Source organism: Oncorhynchus nerka, linkage group LG3 (genome assembly GCF_034236695.1).
Source record: "Oncorhynchus nerka isolate Pitt River linkage group LG3, Oner_Uvic_2.0, whole genome shotgun sequence".
NCBI lineage: Eukaryota > Metazoa > Chordata > Actinopteri > Salmoniformes > Salmonidae > Oncorhynchus > Oncorhynchus nerka.
This window is the reverse complement of record NC_088398.1, coordinates 39,117,022-39,141,982: the sequence shown is the minus strand read 5'-3', so window position 1 is coordinate 39,141,982 and position 24,961 is coordinate 39,117,022. Positions and strand designations below refer to the sequence as shown.

Sequence of the window (24,961 nt, the reverse complement as noted above, 5' to 3'; positions counted from 1 at the left end):
AATAACATAAAAGTAGTTGATCAAATCCAAAACCGACAAAAACATTCCAACAGTGGTACCCCGTAACTGTCAATCACACGATTACAAATCTCAACCTAACCAAATTACAAATGTACTGTGCTCACATTACCACAGGGATAACTTCAATAATAATATAAAGGCTTGGCAATATAATCTCCATTGGCTAGTATCCCAATGATTCAATGGAATGATCAAATAACTCTATTGACAACCTTCACAAGGGCATGTTATTCCAAATCCCAACCTGACCAAATGACACATGCACTGTGCTTACATTACCACAGGGATAACTTCAAAAATCATTTAAAATCTTTACGAGCCCGTACGGGAGTTGTAGCGATGAGACAAGATAGTAGCTACTACAACAATTGGACACCATGAAATTGGGGAGAAAAAGGGGGGTAAAAAATGTTTTTTTTAAAATCTTTACGATATAAAGGAAGTGTGGACTTAACGCCCCGTGACTGACTGCATTTGAATTCCTTTCTGACATACAGTAAATTAACTCGTATGAATAGTAACGCCAAATTTAGATAAGCTGCAAAATAGGGAATTACATTTCATTAGTCACATGTGAATACAACAGGTGTAGACCTTACAGTGAAATGCTTACTTATGAGCACCTAACCAACAATGCAGTTAAAAAAAATACGGATAAGAATAAGTAATAAAAGTAACAAGCAATTAAAGAGCAGCAGTAAAATAACAATAGCGAGACTATATACAGGGTGGTATCGGTGCAGAGTCAATGTGCAGGGGCACCGGTTACTATATACAGGGGGGTACCGGTACAGAATCAATGTGCAGGGCACCGGTTAGTTGAGGTAATATGTACATGTAAGTATAGTTATTAAAGTGACTATGCATAGATGATAACAACAGAGAGCAGCAGCGGTGTAAAAGAGGGGGAGGGGCAATGCAAATAGTTTGGGTAGCCAATTGATTAGATGTTCAGGAGTCTTATGGCTTGGGGGTAGAAGCTGTTTAGAAGCCTCTTGGACCTAGACTTGGCGCTCCGGTACCGCTTGTCGTGCGGTAGCAGAGAGAACAGTCTATTTTTTTTTTTATTTTTTTATTTGACCTTTATTTAACCAGGCAAGTCAGTTAAGAACAAATTCTTATTTTCAATGACGGCCTAGGAACAGTGGGTTAACGGCCTGTTCAGGGGCAGAATGACAGATTTGTACCTTGTCAGCTCGGGGGTTTGAACTCGCAACCTTCCGGTTACTAGTCCAACGCTCTAACCACTAGGCTACCCTGGGCAACTAAGGGTTCTGTTTACCTCGGCGCCCGTGCTGGCCCATCCGGATCCCTCTTTGGCGTTCATAGTGGAGTTGGACGCGTCCGATGCTGGGATAGGAGCCGTGCTCTCTCAGCGCTCGGGTACGCCACCGACGCTCCGGCCCTGTGCTTTCTTCTCGAAGAAGCTCAGCCCGGCGGAGCAAACTATGACGTGAGGGACCAGGAGTTGTAGTCAAGGCCTTGAAGGCGTGGAGACATTGGCTTGAGGGGGCTAAACACCCTTTTCTCATCTGGACTGACCACCGTAATCTGGAGTACATCCGGTCAGCGAGGAGACTGAACCCTCGCCAGGCAAGGTGGGCCATGTTTTTCACCCGTTTTGTTTTCACCCTTTCGTACAGACCAGGTTCCCAGAACGTTAAGGCAGACGCACTTTCCTGGCAGTATGACACAGAGGAGCGGTCCATGGATCCCACTCCCATAGTCCACGCCTCTTATTTGGTGGAGCCAGAAGTGTGGGAGCTGGATGCGGACATTGAGCGGGCGATACATGCAGAGCCCACTCCCCCTCAGTGTCCAGCTGGGCGTCTATACGTTACATCTGCTGTCCGCGACCGGTTGAGCTATTGCCCCCACACGTCACCCTCCTCTGGTCATCCTGGGATTGGTCGGAGAGTGCGCTGTCTTAGCGGGAAGTACTGGTGGCCCACCTTGGCTAAGGATGTGAGGGTTTTTGTTTCCTCCTGTTTGGTGTGCACCCAGTGTAAGGCTCCTAGGCACCTGCCCAGAGGTAAGTTACAAACCTTACCCGTTCCACAACGGCCGTGGTCGCACCTGTCGGTTGACTTCCTAACTGATCTTCTACCTTCACAGGGTAACACCACAATCCTGGCCATTGTGGATTGTTTTTCTAAGTCCTGTCTCCTCCCTTTGTCCGGCCTCCCTACAGCCCTACAGACTGCGGAGGCCCTGTTTACTCACATCTTCCGGCAACATTAGGGTGCCTGAGGATATAGTGTCTGATCTGGGTTCCCAGTTCACTTCGAGGGTCTGGAGGGCGGTCATGGAACGTCTGGGGGTTCTCGGTCAGCCTTACCTCAGGTTTTCACCCCGAGAGTAACGGGCAGGTAGAAAGAGTTAACCAGGATGTGGGTAGGTTTCTGAGGTCTTATTGCCAGGCCCAGCCGGGGGAGTGGGCAGCGTTCGTGCCTTGGGCAGAGATGGCCCAGAACTCGCTCCGCCACTCCGCCACTCCTCCACTAACCTCTCTCCCTTTCAGTGTGTGTTAGGGTATCAGCCGGTTCTGGCTCCTTGGCATCAGTCAGACCGAAGCTCCTGCGCTGGATGACTGGTTTGGGCGCGTGGAGGAGACATGGGTCACCGCCCATGTCCATCTTCAGCACGCCGTTCTGTGCCAGAAAGTGGGCGCAGACCGTCACCACAGTGAGGCCCTGGTGTTTGCACCGGCGGACCGGGTCAGACTCTTACCCGGAACCTGCCTCTCCGCCTGCCCTGTCGGAAGCTGGGTCCACGGTTTGTGGGGCCATTGAAAGTCCTGAGGAGAGTGAACGAGGTATGTTATAGGTTACAGCTTCCTCCTGATTACCGCATTAACCCCTCGTTCCATGTGTCTCTTCTCTGGCCGGTGGTGGCTGGTCCGCTCCAGGAAGCTGAGGTGTGGGAGGTTCCTCCGCCCCCTCGATTTCTCCGTTCAATCCATCCTGGATTCGAGACGTCGGGCGAGGGGCCTTCAATACCTCATGGACTGGGAGGGGTATGGTCTGGAGGAGAGATGCTGGGTTCCGGAGGAGGACGTGTTGGACCCTTCTATGCTGCGGGATTTCCACCGTATCCGTCCGGATCGCCATGCGCCTCATCCTCCGGGTCGTCCCGAGGCCGGTGTCGGCGCGCTGCTGGAGCTGAGCGTCAAGGGGGGGGGGATACTGTCACTACTACTGCCGAAGTCGGTTCCTCTCCGACGTCACCGGTCTTCTAGCAATCGCCGATACATTTTTCATGTTCTGTTTGTTTTGTCTGGTTGTCACACTCACCTGGTTTCAATTCCTTAATTACATGTTGTATATGTTCCCTCTGTTTCCCCCACGTCCTTGTCGGGAATTGTTTACTGTAAGTACGTGTGCTTTACGTGACTTGTGCGATACGGGTTTTTGTGCCCATGTGTTTTGTTATTTTTGTATGCCGGTAGTTATGTACATTAAAGTTCTGCTCTCCTGCGTTTGACTTCCATGCCACCAGTTACGCACCCCTGACAAATGCACATCCCTTAAAATAGATAAGTGTCGCCTCCCGGGTGGCACAGTGGTTAAGGGTACTGCAGCGCCAGCTGTGCCATCAGTGTCCCTGGGTTCACACCCAGGCTCTGTCGTAACCGGCCGCGACCGGGAGGTCCGTGGGGCGATGCACAATTGGCCTAGTGTCGTTAGGGAGGGATTGGTCGGTAGGGATGTCCTTGTCTCATCGCGCACCAGTGACTCCTGTGGCGGGCCGGGCGCAGTGCACGCTAACCAAGGTTGCCAGGTGCACGGTGTTTCCTCCGACACATTGTTGCGGCTGGCTTCTGGGTTGGATGCGCGCTGTGTTAAGAAGCAGTGGTTGGGTTGTGTATCGGAGGACGCATGACTTTCAACCTTCGTCTCTCCCGAGCCGTTACAGGAGTTGTAGCGATGAGACAAGATAGTAGCTAATACAACAAATTGAAATTGGGGAGAAAAAGGGGTACAATAAAAATAAAAATAAAGAAAAAAGTAGATCACAGACACACACCAGGTAAGGCACACCATAAAACATTAGGGGTACAAAAAAATAAAAATAAAGAAAAAAGTAGATCACAGACACACACCAGGTAAGGCACACCATAAAACATTTATATGAAACAGTCGTAATTTATGTTACTGCTGTTTACCATGTAGATTGAATAATATTTTATGCTCATGTGTCATGTTACTTTAACTGTATGTGGATGAGGCCATGGTTAAATTGACCATATCAAAAGTCATTCATGGACCACAAATAAACCTGTAGCCTGCAGCTCTGAATGGTTGTCAGGAATTATTTCAATGTAACTATATTTAGTATTGATGTACACTTCATTAACATGTACATTTTTATGCCATTTGGCAGATGCTCTTACCCAAAGCAACTTAGATGAGCAATTAGGGTTAAATGCTTTGCTCAAGGGCACATCAACATATTTTTCACCTAGTCTGCTCTAGGATTTGAACCAGCGACCTTTCGGTTACTGGCCCAACGCTCTGCTAGGGTACCTGCTAGGGTACGTGGTGCCTGTCCAAAAAATCTATAAATGTCCCACTAGATGAGCATTCTGTGTGGAACCACAACTAACAATATGCCCATTCTGACAGAGCAGCATCCATCAATATTATGTTCATTGCATGATTTCCAATTCTATGCCACCGTATTTTTGTTTGTATTATTACACTGAATTATTTACCATCTATTGTAAGATGGCTGCCAACATAATGACGGGTAGCGATTATATATTCTTAATGACAGCCTCTACACAAGGGAGAGGCAATTTCTCAGCAACTGGAGTCCTCAAGTAGGCCACGCTGGTTTGGTTGAAGCACTCCACAAAAGAACAAGCAGCCATTGAAATGAACTGCAACCAAGCAGAGACAAGCAATCATAATCATCCCAGCCAGGGGAGTGTGGGAAAGCAGAGCACTCTAGCCAAGTGAAACCGCAACACACCCTGTCATTTCTCAAGAAATAATCTGAGGGGGATGATGATGAGGGAGGGAGGGAGTAGGCGATTCTGTCCCTCAGAGCATGGCTGAATAATGGCCATCATTTAAATGTGAAGTGTAGATTTTTTTTCTCAGATGGATTTTCTTTGTAGATGGCTCTTTTGGGTGATGTTCACAGAAACTCCATTGTTCTGCCACCAGCCACTTGGCTGGAAAGAAGTTGCATAGTTTGATGGAAGCAGACATGGAGTACATGGCTTGGGATCTAGGCCTTAATCTCTCAGTTAGAACTCGCACGTCAGACACCTCTATCTTTCTAGGAAGCAGAGCAGTGTACTTACCTCAATCAAATAGACTCTCATTGTGGTTTTTAATGAATGTGGCCACACAGAGTCAAACAAAATGGAAAAGTATCAGTTACATTTCAAACACTGATAAGAGTTAAGCAGGTCAAAGGAATTCCCCGAGCCTCGTTGGCACAGCGGAGTCGATAATGACAAAGCAGTGAGATAAAAGCATAAATGTACATGTGCATTCATGTGGACATTTTCATAATGTGCTTTCGACTCCACAGTACAATGGCCATGCCCTTTGGATCTTGAATCACATGTAATGCTTTGAAAGACAGGGGCTTATTGTGTTTGTTCATCTGGAAGGAAAAATGGCCCCCAAACAGAAATCTCCAATTTCAATAAGTGTGATAACAAAGCAGATGAGTGAAGATTGCTTTGTTGCAAAATAGGAAGCCAATTCTAGATATAACTTTGGATTGGAGATGTTTGATGTGAGTCTGGAAGGAGAGTTTACAGTCTAACCAGACAACTAGGTATTTGTAGTTGTCCACATATTCTAAGTCAGAACTGTCCAGAGTGGTGAAGTTGGACGTGGAGGCAGCGATCGGTTGAAGAGCATGCATTTTGTTTTACTTTTATTTAAGAGCAATTGGAGGCCATGGAAGGAGAGTTGAGTGGCATTGAAGCTCGTCTGGAGAGTTATTAACACAGTGTCCAAAGAAGGGCCAGAAGTATACAGAATGGTTTCGTCTGCGTAGAGGTGGATCAGAGACTCACCAGCAGCAAGAGCGACATCATTGATGTATACAGAGAAGAGAGTTGGTCCAAGAATTTAACTCTGTGGCACCCCCATAGAAACTGCCAGAGTCCCGGACAACAGGCCCTCCAATATGACACACTGAACTGTATCAGAGAAGTAGTTGGTGGACCAGGCGAGGCAATCATTTGAGAAACCAAGGCTGTCGAGTCTGCCAATGAGGATGTGGTGATTGACAGAGTCGAAAGCCTTGGCCAGGTCAATGAATACGGCTGCACAGTATTGTTTCTTATCGATGGCGGTTAAGATATCGTTTAGGACCTTGAGCGTGGCTGAGGTGCACCCATGACCAGCTCGGAAACCAGATTGCATAGCAGAGAAGGTATAGTGGGATTCAAAATGGTCGGTAATCTGTTTGTTGACTTGGCTTTTGAAGACCTTAGAAAGGCAGGGTAGGATAGATATAGGTCTGTAGCAGTTTGGGTCCCACCCTTTGAAGAGGGGGATGACCGCAGCTGCTCTCCAATCTTTCGGAATCTCAGATGACACAAAAGATAGGTTGAACACACTAGTAATAGGGGTGGCAACAATTTTGGCAGATAATTTTAGAAAGAAAGGGTCCGGCTAGCCCGGCTGATTTGTAGGGGTCCAGATTTTGCAGCTCTTTCAGAACATCAGCTGACTGGATTTGGGAGAAGGAGAAATGGGAAAGGCTTGGGCGAGTTGCTGTGGGGGGTGCAATGCTGTTGACCAGGGTAGGGGTAGCCAGGTGTAAAGCATGGCCAGCCATAGAAAAATGCTTTTTGAAATTCTCAATTATAGTGAATTTATCAGTGGTGACAGTGTTTCCTATCTTCAATGCAGTGGGCAGCTGGGAGGAGGTGTTCTTATTCTCCATGGACTATACAATGTCCCAGAACTTTTTTGAGTTTGTGTTGCAGGAAGCAAATTTCTGCTTGAAAAAGCTAGCCTTGGCTTTTCTAACCAACTGTGTATATTGGTTTCTAACTTCCCTAAAAAGTTGCATTTCACGGGGGCTGTTCGGCGCTAATGCAGAACGCCACAGGATGTTTTGTGTTGGTAAAGGGCAGTCAAGTCTGGAGAGAACCAAGGGCTATATCTGTTCCTGGTTCTAATTTTTATTTTTTATTTTTTTTACCCCTTTTTCTCCCCAATTACGTGGTATCCAAATGTTTTTAGTAGCTACTATCTTGTCTCATCGCTACAACTCCCATTCGGGCTCGGGAGAGACAAAGGTTGAAAGTCATGCGTCCTCCGATACACAACCCAACCAAGCCGCACTGCTTCTTAACACAGCGCACATCCAACCCGGAAGCCAGCCGCACCAATGTGTCGGAGGAAACACCGTGCACCTGGCAACCTTGGTTAGCGCGCACTGCGCCTGGCCCGCCACAAGGAGTCGCTGGTGCGCGATGAGACAAGGACATCCCTAGGACATCCCCTGATTTGGATTTGAAGGGGTCAAATAATAAATATCTAAAAAGTTGCATTAAAACACTATCTGGTTTGCCTTGCCTGAAGAAGATAATGTTCACAAAACACATTGAATGCACTATAACCAGTTCATTTGTCTCTGTGGTTTAATTTCTGAAGAGAATCCATGTTAAAATGGCTCATGTTACGTAAGTCTACAACTTCAACAGATATTTTTTACATGCAAGGATTTTCAACAACTATTTTTATCCAAGGTTTATAATGCTCAGTCAGAGTATTGGAGCCACGTGATACACAAATGAGATGTTCGACTTGCAACAGTTAGGCAAATAATTTATTATCACTGTTTAACATGCTTTACCTTCTCCCCACTACTTGTTATTTTTAAATATTGAAAGGGTTTTATGTAAATTAGTTGAGTTTCCAATTCTGACTTGGACATAATAGCTCCGCTGAATTATTTAATGTTATATTTTCACCTTCATCACAGTTATTCTGGCTAACTGACTATGATTTTGAATGCTGATTAATACTGCACTGGTGAATACACAAGGGATGGTAGGTGGAACAACTCTGGATGATGGAGGAACAGGTTGCTAAGGTGGATTTAAAAATTGGCACACCGCTTTGGAAGGAAAGTTCCCAACAAACCGAGACCTATTGTGGCCAGGTTGACCCATTACAAAATGAGTGCTAAAAAGAGGAAGGGAACTGAAGGAACAACGTTCTTTATTAATGAGTAATATTCTGGCGAGATCATGGATAGGATGCGCTTACTATAGCCTAAACTTAAACACCACAGGGCCAGAAAGTGTGCCTGGTGTTGGACAAGCTGTACATTAACAATCAACTCTTCAGGGACTCCAAGATCACGACCTGGTTGTGAGTAACCATGCCTAGCCAGTAATTCCCAATTAGGCATACACAACATTACATTACATACTACATCTCTCTCTCTCTCTCTCTCTCTCTCTCTCTCTCTCTCTCTCTCTCTCTCTCTCTCTCTCTCTCTCTCTCTCTCTCTCTCTCTCACCCTTTGCGCTCTTGGGGGCTGTTCCCACCCCTTCTCGCTCTAAATCAATACAGTTTGGTCAACTGTGGATATGTGAAACCATAATCATCCACGAGTGACAATTATTATAATAATTATTACGACATTTTTTTGTCTGGATGAAAACGCACTTAAATGATATAGGACTGAATGCCACTTCATTAAGGGCGCTATCAGAAGGGGCAAATCAGTAGGCTGGCTATTGATGCGGATGACAATACAGCAAATATAGTCAGAAGTTTACATACAAGCCGAGTTTAAATGTATTTGGCTAAGGTGTATGTAAACTTCCGACTTCAACTGTATGGGGCCAGTCAGCTATTTGGCATATGTTGTGTAATGAAAGAGAATTATATTTTTAGTTGTGATATTGTGTTAGAAGTTATTGATTAGGCTACTACTATAAGCGATTGCTTATGTCTGCAACTCACAACAGATGTTCATCGAATGAATAGGCAAATGGGACACTGATGGATTGGAAGTAGAGTCCTTATGTAAGGGCAAATAAAAGTGCACTTCAGCTCACCCACGTTTTCAGTAGGCCTTCATGAAGAAATGACAGGCTAGGACCGATATGAACAACAACAGAAATACGCAGGCCTACTGTTTTTGATGCACATCAGCCTTGGGCCCTTCTTCTCTTCTTTTTCTGTGAATTCTTCTCTTCCATTTAGGTGGTTATGCGTAAAGCCCAATGTAGGATTTCAAAGTTATGGTTCATTGATTATGGACAATCAGGCTTATACATTGTGCATAATGAGTTGAAAATATAGCCCATTACAGCTGCAGCCATGTGATAAAATGAATTACTGGCAGTAATTGTCACTATGGTATTCAGTCGCACCGCACTCGGCCGACAGCTTAGGGGAAATTCTTTGAAATACAAGCTACTCCTGTAAACCAGTAATGGTATGAGGCAGCCAATATGATGGTTGATTGTTCAGACTAGACTATTGTTAGTACATGTAATATATACTTAACAAAAATATAAACACAACAAGTAAAGTGTTGGTCCCATGTTTCATGAGTTGAAATAAAGCATCCCAGAAATGTTCCATACGCACAACTGGCTCTAACCAAAATAGAAAGAGGAGTGGCTCAAACCAGAATAGAAAGATGAGTGGAGCGGCCCCAGTGCACAACTGAGCGAGAGGACAAGTAGTAACCAAAACAGTGTTAAACAAATCTAAATGTATTTTATATCTTCAGAGTAGCCACCTTTTGCCTTGATGACAGCTTTGCACAGTCTTGGGTATTCTCTCAACCATCCTCATGAGGTAGTCACCTGGAATGCATTTCAAATAACAGGTGTGCCTTGATAAAAGTTAATTTTTGGAATTTATTTCCTTTTTGATGCGTTTGAGCCAATCAGTTGTGTTGTGACAAGTTAGGGGTGGTATACAGAAAATAGCCCTATTTGGTAAAATACCAAGTCCATATTATGGCAAGAACAGCTCAAATTAGCAAAGAAAAATTACAGTCCATCATTACCTTAAGACAAGAAGGTCAGTCAATATGGAACATTTCAAGAACTTTGAAAGTTTCTTCAAGTGCAGTTGCAATAATCATCAAGCGCTATGGTACAGCTGGCTCTCATGAGGACTGCCACAGGAAAGGAAGACCCAGAGTTACCTCTGCTGCAGAGGATAAGTTCATTAGAGTTCCCAGCCTCGGAAATTGCAGCCCAAATAAATGCTTCTCACAGAGTTCAAGTAACAGACACATCTCAACATCAACTGTTTAGAAGAGACTGCGTGAATCAGGCCTTCATGGTCGAATTGCTGCAAAGAAACCACTACTAAAGGACACCAATAAGAAGAATAGACTTGCTTGGTCCAAGAAACATGAGCAATCCTCATTAGACTGCTGGAAATCTGTCCTTTGGTCTGATGAGTCCAAATTTGAGATTTTGGTTCCAACCAAAATTGGTGACATGCAGAGTAGGTGAATGGATGATCGCCGCATGTGTGGTTCCCAACATGAAGCATGGAGGAGGAGGTGTGATGGTGTGGGGATGCTTTGCGTGTGACACTGTCTGTGATTTATTTCGAATTCAAGTTACAGTTAACCAGCATGCCTACTACAGTATTCTGCAGTGATACACCATCCCATCTGGTTTGCGCTTAGTGGAACTATAATATGTTTTTCAACAGGACAATGACCCAACACACCTCCAGGCTGTGTAAGGGGTACTTGACCAAGAAGGAGAGTGATGGAGTGCTGCATCAGATGACCTGGCCTGCAAAATCACCCGACCTCAACCACATTGAGATGGTTTGGGATGAGTTGGACCGCAGAGTGAAGGAAAATCAGCCAACAAGTGCTCAGCATATGTGGGAACTCCTTCAAGACTGTTGAAAAAGCATTCCAGGTGAAGCTGGTTGATTGAATGCCAAGAGTGTCCAAATCTGTCATCAAAGCAAAGGGTTGCTACTTTAAAGAATCTAAAATGTAACATATATTTTGATTTGTTTAGGTTACTACATGATTCCGTATGTGTAATTTAATTGTTTTTATGTCTTCACTATTATTCTAACAATGTAGAAAATAGTAAAAATAAAGAAAAACCCTTGAGTGAGTAGGTGTGACCAAACTTTTCACTGGTGCTGTATGTGTAACAAAAACGAAGTTACTTTTGTCCTCTAACGAAGGGGGGTGCACTGCAGGAATTTTGCCTGTCATCAGAACCATTGACTAAACATGGGCTAATTCAAGCTGTGCTGATCCAAGATCTGTGAAGTCAGCAACCTATAGAGGTTTAGCAGGCTATCTAGGAGCTCAGTTGGATAGATTGAGGACAGACCCACAGAGTCCAAATTTTTTGAATCATTGTTGTTTCCACATAATTTTCAAAGAATTCAATGTGATTAAGTTGAATGAATGTGGAAAACTGACTGGATATTCTATAAGTAATCAACAGAAGGGAATTTAGTCATTTTTCACCCAAATTGTTTACCTATATTCATTGACAGGGTGACATTTTTGGTTGAATTCATGTTAGTTGACATCTCAACCAATGTAACTCAAAACTAGTGGGGTAAAGTCCTTCATGTTTATTTGAATGCATTCAGGTCTTTTTCAAACTCACAGAGCGAATCGCCAACCATTTATGTATTATGTTTGTACACGTTACAGATAGAAGGCATCTTGCGGAAAGATCTCGACGCAATCGTCAAGACCAAACAACCCGAAACACAGCTTTTTTGGCTCGATTGGCCTACTGCATGCTTCTCACAGAGTAGAAGGATTGAAGTCAAGTAAGTTCATATCATATGTGGCTTACCGTCTTCCTTCACCAGCACCTCCTTCTGACACATGTCCTGCACGTTGACAGTGCAGTTGACGATGAACTCGGGTGTGGAGCAGTCATTGTGAGTGACCTCTTCACACTGATAACACTGGATCTGCAGTGCCAGCCCTGCAACATACGTGAGAAACACAGGTTTTCCATTGCAAATCTGTTCCTAATTGACTTACCTGTATGAATCAAGTTTTTTGTTGTTGAAAGAACTCAAAATCCATTACAATTCAATACAAAGGTATAAAGTGAGATATTAGTATACCCATAGACAATGAAATATACTGTGCAAAGAACACATACAGTATGGCATGGTATGGTCAAACTATGAAACAGTGCACAAATATCTGTGCAGACATGTCCAAACTATATAACTCATGTGGATCTCAGCCTTATTTTTTCACTACTTCTGCAACTATAGTCCAATCCTGCACTTTGGCACATTTCACCTTTTTTTCCTCTGAAAATATTTTGATATCGGCTAATATGACAAGATTCCTGTTACAAATGCAGCTGCAATTACTGTGGCTAAGTCATACAGTATAATCGTAAAATATGTATTGTAATTCAACAAAACCCTATAACTTGACATCAGCAGACGTGAAACATTCACCTGATGCATTGTGCATGTTGGAGAGTGTGCTCCCCTGACAGAACATCAGATATCGGACATTTTTTCTTAACAGGCCATTGTGTCCCCCAACAAATCACACGAGCATCAGAAAGCCCTGTCAGACCTTATTCAACTTGAAAATGGACCTGAAAAAAAATCTAAATGTAGCTTATTCACCTAAATGTAGCTTATTCACCTTATTTATCAACTATGACCACAGCAAGCAACTTCATCCAGCTACAGTTGAGTAGTGACTGTGTTTCAACTAAAAATGTAAAGGGAACAAGTTTACTGCACAATGAGCACTGCTCCATCATCCAGTGTGCAACAGTATGCCCCATCCAAATGTCACTCATTTTCTGGAGTTCTGCTTTGGTAAACATACATCTTAAACTGTTAATAAGGGCAGACAGTTGGGAAATTGCCATGTCAGGGTACATGGGCGTTTTTTCCAGGTACCCAGGGGAAAGTTACACTAATTCAGTCAAACCAGGTTTCAGGGATACATCAAAAACGACATTCTTGGCAGGCAGAGAGAAACATTGGATATGCAGCACAGGAGAGCTCTATTAGCATTACACTCCCTCTATTACGTGAGCAAAACAAATTATGTTGATGTCATTCAATGTTAAGCAATAGAATGAGACTACCAAACATAATATATTCCCAGTGCATAATTTGTAAATCGGGAGGTGCCTGAGCAAAATGTAAGCACAGTAGTGTTGTGAAATAGGGAGCTCTGAGGTACCGGAACGCATGAGAAAAAAAATCACCTTTATAGTAAAGCATTGCATGCATATCATTGCATTTGCGTAGTGGCATAGAGCAGTAGAGTAGAGGCACTTGCAGAAGTTGCACACATGGAGAACATTTTTAGTGGTCAACGGTTTGGGGAAATGTGGCTTTTTATAAATGCATTTCATGCAATTCTACATAACTTTACATGACTGGAGACGTTGGCATAATCTTTTTTAATGACTTGTTCAAAACATGGGAACTCGTAACTGGGAAATCTCTGACTTCTGACTTTAGTGCATTCAAGACAACTGAGAACTCTGGGGGAAAAAAGTTGTTTTGAACTGTCATCCAACACGGAATTCCAAGTCGGGAGCTCAGGCCTCTTTCTAGAGCTCCGACTTTCTAACATGAAGATCACTGATGTCATGATTCAACCTCGTTTTTTTCCAGAGTTCCCAGTTGTCATGAAAGCACCATAATACCACACAAATGATGGAAATGACAGGCTACTTGACACTGACATCAATACAATTGGCCTTGTGTTGAATCCATCAATAGCCTAGGCCTAGGTGTGTGCAGACACACAATGTAGCCTACAATATCAGGAGGAAATTATAGTCCTAAAAATGCTTTCCATCTTTACTGACTCACTCAATGATGCGCAGCTCACTCGCTGGTGATGGCTGATGTGCTCGTGCTAAAAGCCTCTCTCTCGCTCTCTCTCCTTTTACTTTATAAAACAATAGGCCTATTTGAAAGTTGATCAAATATTTTGGTAGCCTACAGCAGATAGATTAGAGACATCTCTTTTCAGCAGGAGCCATTTGCTTTCCAACCTGTGTTTTCCAGAAATTCTATTTGAAATATTGCTAAAGGCCTGTTTTGTATGCATGCTGTTTGTTCACTGTAGACTATGCCTTGTTATTGGGGTACACTCTACAGCTAGGCCAACATTTTTTTAAGAAGCTGATGGTCAGTGGCTAAATTATATGCTTTCTCGTGGTGTAGTAATCTATTATAAATCATTTCATTTATTTCTGAACAGACAGCAGTAACTCTATACATTTGGCAAATGTATTTCAATTTATCAGGGGTGCTGCAGCTCCTCCAGAACCCTTCGCACGCACAACAGTTTCACACTTAAGTCGTGCAAATATGTACAAAAAGTATTTTTGCAGATTTCGTGCATTTTTGTGCATTTTTGTGTAGCTTAATTAGTGTGAAAAGAAACACATTTTTGAGCGACTTCATTCGTAGGAAAATACATTTTTGGGGGGCAAACTTCAGGACAATTTTTTGTAAATGATTAGAGCAATGCATGATGGGCAATGGTGTTCCACACTGCCTTTTTTTGTGTCCCACTTATTTATTTTTAAAAAACGTTTCAACAACCCAATATTTTTGATCAACCTGGTTGTCACCAAAATAATTATAATATAATAGCAGCCTTTTGTTGTTGCTTTTTAAAATTTATTTTTATTAATGCCAATACTGTTTTCTATGCTTGTTTTCACTTATTAATACTTTGGGATACTGGTGCAATTGTGGCCCCTTTTTGTGTGTAGTCAACAGTAGGCCTATATGATTTTCTTCATAGCGCATTTCATATTTCGTGGAGCCTACATTACCATTTTTTTTCATAATGCATTTAATACAAGGCTCCACTTTATTGTGTACATCACACCATTTATTTCATAATGCATTTCATACAAGGCTATGTGGAGTTTTGTGAGAGTTGCCAGATTGGAGAATAAATACAGACGTTTCTGTTATTTTTTGGGGGTATCGATGAAGCTAATTGATTGGGGAAGGGGGATAGATTTTCATTATGGGAAATTATAATACAAACCATAATACACACACACACACACACACACTCACTTTGTTTGTACTCATGTTAAACCAACTCTTGACTTTGTATGAATTATCTGTAATTAAATATTTGTATGTAGTTGTCATGTATTCATTATCTTTAACTAGTTACATGTTTGTAGTTTACATGTTTCAATAATAATTAACATGGTTAAATAGTTGTAAATCTCTGCTTGAATTAGCTTTTGATATATTTGGCATTTTTATACATATTCCATGTTTCCACTGACATAAAGCAATAATTAATCAACACATTACTGTAAATAAATGGACACTACCTGTTATAAAATGGAAATTGCTCTCCGTAAATAAATGGTAAGAAATGCTCAGTCTAGGGGGGCTCCCGGGTGGCGCAGTGGTTAAGGGTGCTGTACTGCAGTGCCAGCTGTTCCACCCAGGCTCTAACGTAACCGGCCGCGACCGGGAGGTCCATGGGGCGACGCACAATTCGCCTAGCGTTGTCCGGATTACACTAGGGCTTGGCTGGTAGGGAAATCCTTGTCGCACCAGCGACTCCTGTGGCGGGCCGGGCGCAGTGCGCGCTAACCAAGGTTGCCAGGTGCACAGTGTTTCCTCTGACACATTGGTGCGGCTGGCTTCCGGGTTGGATGGCGCTGTGTTAAGAAGCAGTGCGGCATGGTTGGGTCAGTCTGAAGTGACATGACTTTCACTCCTGGGTGAGGATCAAAGAGAGCCCCCCACCCCACCCCCTCTCTACATATTCCATGTTTCCACTGACATAAAGCAATAATTAATCAACACATTACTGTAAATGAATGGACACTACCTGTTATAAAACGGAAAGGGGGGAAGGTGAAGCCTTATGACTTTAATGACTGATCATAAACTTTGTTTGCACAAAGGAATCTGATGTGTGTAGAGAGAGAATCTTGCCAAAACTTCAAACATCAAAAGATTGGGACATTAGTTTTCAAATCCAAACGTCTGGAATGATTGGTGAGGACCCAAACAAAAAGTTGATTGTTTTGTGATATTATTATGGACGGTATAACTAAATAACTCTACAAATGTATACGTCCCAGTTATCAGATTTGAATGTTGTAAAACTTATATTACTATTTGTGAGAAGATTAAATGTGATTTTAGCCTTCTAAATGAGATAATTGTTTTTATATAAACTTTTGCCAAGTCAGTATCCACAGTCAAGTGAACACAGACATTGTTACAACGTGATGGAACCGCCCTCCAAGGCGAGTGCATAAATGAATGGCATCAACATTTACATTAGACCAGAAAGCAAGGAGTGGTGGCTACATATTGAAATGGTTTAGAACCACAAGACCAAAACATGGTAAGACTCAAACTCTCGACTGAAGAAGATAAAGACTACATCGCAACATTCAGTCTGCAGCTGTTTAAGTAGTTAATCTAGTAAACTCGACCCAAAGAACCCCGCATGTGTTCTCTGATGTATCCAGTCTAACGAACACTCAAAGACAAAAAGCCTACGACAACTGAGGACATGTGACCTCTGGTGGACAACCAGAGACTTACACAACCAGAGACTTAAATCGAACCACTCGCCATAGACGGACGGGAGATTTCAACAGAGAGACGACAAAGACCTACAAGTGTAAATATGTGTTGCATTTCTAAATCCGAATGAGCGGTTGTTAGGGTGCTAAATATCCATATTTATGATGAGCGTATTTCCCACATGTATGTACAATCAGCCCACTCTCTGTCTCTCCCGCTGTTTCTTTTCCCATCCCTTTCATTGTGTAACAAGCCGTCATATCGGGTTAATCCACTAGGGACTTTTCATTGCATTATGTTAGTAATCAATTCAACTTATGTATGTTTGTGTTTATGTATTTCTGTGTGATTATTTAGTTAGATAGTAAATAAATATTTAGTCAATTTGTCTATCGCTGAATCATCATTTAGACCAGGGTTCGTGCAGATATCCAAGAATTTTGCAAAGTTCAGAATGAGACTGATATGAAGAAATAATGATTAATGGATGACTGGTATGATAACGATATTTTATTTTTTAAGCTTTATTTAACTAGGCAAGTCAGTGAAGAACAAATTCTTATTTTCAATGACAGCCTAGGAACAGTGGGTTAACTGCCTGTTCAGGGGCAGAACGACAGATTTGTACCTTGTCAGCTCGGGGATTCCCACTAGGCTACCCTGCCGCCCCAAGATGCATATCAGATATATTCTGATATATTCCTGAGTTAATTCGGGAAATGGTAACTCATTAAGCAAACTTTTTCCATGGTGCCCCAAGTTACTAATGACTTAATTGTTAGGTGATTAATTTAATCATGTAATAATTTAACGTAGTTAATAGATTTGATAAAATAGCCGTCATCACATTAATGGTAGCCATTCGGCTGCGGGTATCACAGCCCTATAATAATGATACAAGTTATATCAGCTTAAAAATATAGCAGAATAAATTGCAACAGGGACTCTAACCAGGGCTCATACATGGCAAAGTGAGCTCTAACAGCCATTGACGTGAAAGCCTAGTAGGCCTCTGGGCAGAGGCAGTGGGCCTACAATGTTGGCATATGCCTTGTTACAATAGCCTAAGTCTATAACATGATTGACATGACCGTAAAAATCATCATGAAATGGCCTTGGAAGTGCCATTAGTGTAAGCAAACATAATTCATTATTTTACATTAACCTGTTTAACTGCATTGATATGGCTTAATTGATAATTGCAAATACCATGCAGTTGCACCAGGGGAATTTAAACCAAACAGATTTTTGCAGGTCTTCTATTTCCCCACATTTAATGATTAATTAATTTCCCATAATGGAAATGTATCCCATTTCCCCAATCAAATAACTTCCTCAATACCACAAAAAAAAAACGGACAAATACAGCTATAACCCCAATTTGGCAACCCCCATAAATCCGACATAGCACCAGTTCCCAAAAGTATTAAGAAAAAACAAGCACAGAAAACAGCATTGGCATGAATAATAAATAAAAAAACATAATGGCTACTATTTTATTATAAGTATTTGGGTGACAACCTGGTTGTTAACAATATTGGGTTGTTAATTAACAAGTTTTTTTAATATAAATAAATGTGGGACACAAAAAACCCATTGCAGAACACCATTGCCCAAAAATTGCTCCAATAACTTTCAAAAGATTTTTCCCAAAGTTTGCCCCCCCAAAAACGCATTTTTTCTATGAATGAAGTCGCACAAAAATGTGTGTATTTTCCAACAAATTAAGTTGAACAAAAATTTGCGTATTTTCACATGAATTAAGCGACACAAAACCACATAAAAAGGCACATCTGCTGAAATACTTTCTGTGCATATTTGAATGAATTGAGTGTGAGATTGTGTTGTTCTATAAGGAAATAAATAATGACGTGCAAAGCTGGAGAGATGAGAGTTGCCGGCTCATTCATGTCTATCAGAGCAGAGCGAGGGAGAGAGATCACAGAGCGTGAATCTCGTTTCAGTTCTAAGAGACACAGACGCACTTCTCATACGGCCACTGCCATGCGTTGGTCTCAAACATATAGTGCATTCGGAAAGTATTCAGACACCTTGACTTTTCCAGATTTTGTAACGTTACAGCCTTGTTTTAAAATTGATCCAATTATTTCATCATCAATCTACACACAATACCCCATAATGACAAAGTGAAAACAGATTTTTATACATTTTTGCAAATTTATTTCAAATAAATAACCGAAACACCTTATTTACATAAGTATTCAGACCCTTTGCAATGAGACTTGAAATTGAGCTCAGGTGCATCCTGTTTCCATTGATCATCCTTAAGATGTTTCTACAACTTGATTGGAGTCCACCTGTGGTAAATTCAATTAATTGGACATGATTTGGAACGGCACATACCTGACTATATAAGGTCCCACAGTTGACAGTGCAATGTCAGAGCAAAAACCAAGAAATGAGGTCAAAGGAATTTTCCACAGAGCTCCGAGACAGGATTGTGTCGAGGCACAGATCTGAGGAAGAGTACCAAAAAAATTATGCAGCATTGAAGTGCCCAAAAGAAAACAGTGGCCTCCATCATTCTTAAATGGGGGATTTTTAGAACCACCAAGACTCTTCCTAGAGCTGGCCGCCCAGTCAAACTGAGAAATTGTGGGAGAAGGGCCTTGGTCATGGAGGTGACCAGGAACCGGATGGTCACTCTGACAGAGCTCCCTCCAGAGTACCCATGTGGAGATGGGAGAACCTTCTAGAAGGACAACCATCTCTGCAGTACACCACCAATCAGGCCTTTATGGTAGAGTGGCCAAACGGAAGCCACTCCTCAGTAAAAGGCACATGACAGCCACTTGGAGTTTGCCAAAAGGCATCTAAAGACTCTCAGACCATGAGAAACAAGATTCTCTGGTCTGATGAAATCAAGATTGAACTCTTTGGCCTGAATGCCAAGCGTCACATCTGGAGGAAACCTGGCACCATCCCTATGGTGAAGCATGGTGGTGGCAGCATCATGCTGTGGGGATGTTTTTCAGAGGCAGGGACTGGGAGACTACTCAGGATCAAGACAAAGATGAACGGAGCAAAATACAGAGAGATCCTTGATGAAAAGCATTCAGTACCTCAGACTGGGGTGAAGGTTAACCTTCCAACAACCCTAAGCACACAGCCAAGACAACGCAGGGGTGGCTTCGGGACAAGTCTCTGAATATCCTTGAGCGGCCCAGCCAGAGCCCATACTTGAACCCGATAAGAACTTCTCTGAAGATAACTGAAAATAGCTGTGCGTTGACGCTCCCCATCCAACCTCCCAAATACTGGTGTGCCAAGCTTGTAGCGTCATACCCAAGAAGACTCAATGCTGTAATTGCTAGGTGCTTCAAGAAACTACTAAGTGTCTGAATACTTATGTAAATGTGATATTTTCGTTTCTTTCCCCCAGTTTTTTTCTTCAAAAATTTCGAAAAATCTGTTTTTGCTTTGTCATGTAGTATTGTGTGTAAACTGATGAGGGGAAAAAATATTTAATCCATTTTAGAATAAGGTTGTAACATAACAAAATGTGGAAAAAGTAAAAGGGTCTGAATACTTTCCGAATGCACAGTATGTTTGATACCAACGCATGGCCGTGGCTGTGTGAGAAGCGCGTCTGTCTCCCAGAACTAAAACGAGATTCAAGTTCTGTACTTTCCGAATGCACTGTAGGTTACAATGTTGCGCAAACCTTAAGAGCATTCGACCCAACCCGAATCAACTCGGGTCTTTAGGATACCTAATTAATAGGCAATTCAAATGAACTTTGTTCGCTTTTATTATATATTCACATGTATATATTTTTTATGATTATTTTTCATGCCATGAGAGGTACTGGATCCGGCCAAATTGGTCCTGGAACGAAACAGTCCAAAAAGGAGAGACACCGGATCCTGTTCCAGCAGCATCTGGCACAAATTAAGTATTCTCAAACGAGTAAGTGTAGTAGGCTACAAGGAATGTGTGATAATATAAGCATCAATACGCACTAACGGGTACCGGTTGCATACACCCCTTTGTCAAAATTATTTCGAACAGTGTTTCCATCTGTAAGCAGGCTTGTCTCATTCTCTTGACATCCACACACTGGTGTAAAGATAATATTTTTGCGTTCCCACGTCAACAGTGCCAAACAGTGCGTAAAGACGCAGTAGGAAATATCACAGAGAAGTAAAAACTACCGAAAATGTTATAAACTTCCCCCCCCTTTCAAATGAACCAAATTGCTTGCGCACCAGGGTAACCTACTGGCAATCAATGACCCACCCTGAGCTTATCTTCCTCTCCAGATATTGTTAGAGCGTTAAAACAATTAGTAAAACAAAACACGTTATTAATACTATGCCTACTCCATTTAGACGCATATCGTCTGGTATTACACATCATTTAGGTAGACTATCCATTGCATTCCAAAACGGCTTGCAGCGTTACAGTTAACAAATCCCGTGGGTAACATACCTGCTTTGAGGATAAACCAGAACAAAGTTGTATAAGTAAGCAGCCGCATTCTTTCGATGGTGTCGCTTGGGAAGAACACATTAGACCTGGTGATGTTGCGAGCAGTGCACAGTCCATTTATGGATCCGACGAACGTCCATGGTACCCTCCTAAACGTTCAGTGCTGCGTACCTCTGATTCGACAGTGAGACCAGCCACGGCACTTGCCAGAGATAACTGGGAGGGGAGTGGCGGTCGCAAGTGTACAGTGTGATATGATTATGTGTTTAATCCAAAAATGTTATGATTTTAATCAGATTTCCAGTGCTAAAAAAGTAATCTATAACCAGGGGCGGACTGGGACAAAAATTCAGCCCTGGCATTTTAGTCACATCAGCTGACACATTTCAATTGATCTATTCTGACTGAGTGACTGACAGAGAGTCAGAACAGTTATCACTCTCTTTGATGATTGCATTTGTGACTCACATGACTCACTCCTGGATTTGGTTTTATGTAGCAAAATGTGAAATTGTGTTTGTTTTTTTCTTACATTGGATTAAATAGAGACTCAGAGCTACAAAATGGTATATCATACACTGCATTTGAGAAACAATGGAAAATAATTCCGCTTTGAAAGTTGATCAACTTGTAAACTCACTATTGAGAAAATCGCCTTTTAATGTTTTGGTATCTAGTGAAGAGCTCTTCTTTGTCTACACCCATTCAGCACCTTAAGCTTTAGCCCCACCCATCTCGTTTTGCTCTCGGAGCGTACACTTGATGCTCTGGCCGATGATTTGTTTACCTCTGGATAACATGAAAACAGCCTAACCAGCTCAGCTGGCAAGAATTTCATTACGCTTTTTTGCAGACGTTTACTGACACCGGCCATATTCTACGGGTGTTGTACGCACGTCAAGTAATGTTAGCTAACGAGCCAGCCAGCTAAAGTTAGCTAGTTAAACAACAATGAACAAAGTTCCAACACTGCCTAACATAAGGCGCTAACTAAAAAAGAAAACGGCTGTTGGAAACAAATCATAACGTTAGCTCGCTAGCTAACAATACACTTTAGCTTGAAATGAAACCACTTTCTGTCAAAATTAGAAACACAACATATCTTAAAATATAGCTAGCGTAGCTAACGCTAGACTATCTTACCTGTATACTGTACATCAACATGCATCATGGACGCGTGTCCCTGTCAGGAATGCCATACCACGGTTGTCCTTAGTTTGAAGATGTAATCCGGAGACAGGTGTTTTCTCCATCTCTTTAGCTATCATACTCTAATTCCACTGATTTCAAAACTTGATCCTCCAGAAAATGGAGAGAAACACTTATGCAGCTCCACTACACAATACATACAAAAAAACGTTCAACAGGATTACCAACACAGACTGAAGAGCTCAAATAGACAGACGTCTTCAATATGGCAGACCAAGTCGAACTCCTCTCTCAGCATGTACAGCCCACTCATTATCTCAGCCAATCATGGTTAGTGGGAAGGTTGCTCACTTTTTCTGTGGCTTTGGGATAGGGGGCAGCATTTTCACTTTTGGATAAATAGCGTGCCCAAATTCAACTTCCTGCTACTCATGCCAAGAATATAAGATTTATCATTAGTAGGTAGGAAACACTCTAAAGTTTCTAAAACTGTTTGAATCATGTCTGTGAGTATAACAGAACTTATGTAGCAGGCAAAACCCAGAGGACTAACCATTCAGAATTATTTATTTTTGAGGTCGCTGTCTGTTCAATGAATTCTCATGGGGCAATAATATTTCTTAGGCACTTGTTTGCAGTTCCTACCGCTTCCACTGGATGTCACCAGTATTTGGAATTTGGTTGAGGTTATTCCTTTGTGCAATGAAGAAGTACGGCCATCTTGGAAAAGGGTAACGCTGTTGAGAGTTGGGCTCGTCCTCTTTTGAAAACAGATAGACCCGTCTTCAATTTGATCGATTATTAACGTTTAAAAATACCTAAAGTTGTATTACAAAAGTATTTTGAAATGTTTTGGCAAAGTTTACAGGTAACTTTTGAGATATTTTATAGTGACTTTGCGCAAACTGGAAGCTGTTTTTTTCTGGATCAAACGCGCCAAATAATATTGGAGTGCCAACGAAAGAACAAAAGAAGCTCGTCAAAAGTAAGGCATGATTTATATTTATTTATTTCTATTTTATTTTATTTCTGCATTTTGTGTAGCGCCTACAGGGTTGAAATATTATTTCTCTTTTTGTTTACTGCTGTGCTATCATCAGATAATAGCTTCTTATGCTTTCGCCCAAAAGCCTTTTAGAAATCTGACATGTTGGCTGGATTCACAACGAGTGTAGCTTTAATTTGCTATCTTGCATGTGTGATTTAATGAAAGTTTGAATTTTATAGTATTTTATTTGAATCTGGCGCTCTGCATTTTCCATTGCAACTGGCCAAGTGGGACATTTGCGTCCCCCTATCCCAGAGAGGTTTAACCAAGAAGGCTCGTAATGTAACAATGTTATTTATATTTACAGATGGTGCACAAGTTTGTTATTAAGGCACATGAAAGGTCACGTTCGGCTCTCCTGTGAAGTTGTGACTTGCGACATACGCCAAGTTTCCTGAATCGGGTCACATTTGACTTTGAATGTGAATTTGCGCCTCCTCAGCTCAGCCAATCAGAAAACCGGACCTGCAAATCTTGGTAGGGGGGCCGGCCGTTGACTGCTGGTCACCAAAATTCTCAATATAGATTATTATGACAACAGAGTAATTGCGCAAAAGTAATGGAAAAAAAATGGCCCATGGGCCGCCGGACATGTCTTTAATTTTTATTTATTTTCAAGATTATTATTTTTTTACCAGCCCACCTCAATAAAAGATGGTCCGGCACCTGGTATTTTCTAGATTTGCCAAATAGCCAGTCTGCCCATGTCTATAGCTATTTTGTATGCCTTATCAGTATTCATGCATATGAACGCAATGAGATATGTTTTTCCGTTATGATTGCATGGTTGTGTTGATTTTTTTGTGTAACATTTCTAATGTTGATTCAGGAGTTAAATTCACTCTGTAAGAGTGGTGTAAAAAGCACCCCAGTGTTGGTGTTGATAACTAGAGTTATTGTTTTACACTATGGAGAGTAAACAGTCCCAGCCAAAACCACACCCATCATTATCATACAGTGCCTTGCAAAAGTATTCATCCCCCTTGGTGTTTTTCCTATTTTGTTGCATTTCAACCTGTAATTTGAATGGATCTTTATTTGGATTTCATGTAATAGACATACACAAAATAGTCCAAATTGGTGAAGTGAAATGAAAAAATTACTTCTTTCAATAAATTCAAAAAGAAATTTTAAACGAGAAAGCGGTGTGTGCATAAGGATTCACCCCCTTTGCTATGAAGCGCCTAAATAAGATCTGATGCAACCAATTACCTTCAGAAGTCACATAATTAGTTAAGTAAAGTCCACCTGTGTGCAATCTAAGTGTCACATGATCTGTCACATAATTTCAGTATATATACACCTGTTCCGAAAGGTCCCCAGAGTCTGCAACACCAATAAGCAAGGGACACCAAAGTTGTGGAGAAGTGCAGATCAGGGTTGGGTTAAAAAAAAGAAATATCCAAAACTCTGAACATCCCACAGAGCACCATTAAATCCATTATTAAAACATGGAAAGAATATGGCACCACAACAAACCTGCCAAGTGACAGCTGCCCACCAAAACTAGGAGGGCATTAATCAGAGAGGCAACAAAGAGACCAAAGATAACCCTGAAGGAGCTGCAAAGCTCCACAGCGGAGATTGGAGTATCTGTCCATAGGACCACTTTAAGCCCTACACTCCACAGAGCTGGGCATTACATAAGAGTGGCCAGAAAAAAAACATTGCTTAAAGAAAATAAGAAGAAGACACGTTTGGTGTTCGCCAAAAGACATGTGGGAGACTCCCCAAACATATGGAAGAA

The 24,961-nt window shown here is 41.9% G+C and overlaps 1 protein-coding gene across 1 annotated transcript in view; it reads right to left on the bottom strand.

Annotated features, from left to right (window-relative positions):
• LOC115115240 (ly6/PLAUR domain-containing protein 1-like) overlaps positions 1-21,194 on the bottom strand; it is a 53,229-nt gene extending 32,035 nt beyond the window's left edge. The window contains exons 1-2 of the mRNA XM_029643738.2: positions 21,018-21,194; positions 11,831-11,965 (exon numbers count right to left, since the gene is read on the bottom strand). Of these exons, the coding sequence (XP_029499598.1) occupies positions 11,831-11,965; positions 21,018-21,066 (184 nt within the window). The 5' untranslated portion in view covers positions 21,067-21,194. The remainder of the gene's footprint in view (positions 1-11,830; positions 11,966-21,017) is intronic.
• Positions 21,195-24,961: the final 3,767 nt, after the last annotated feature.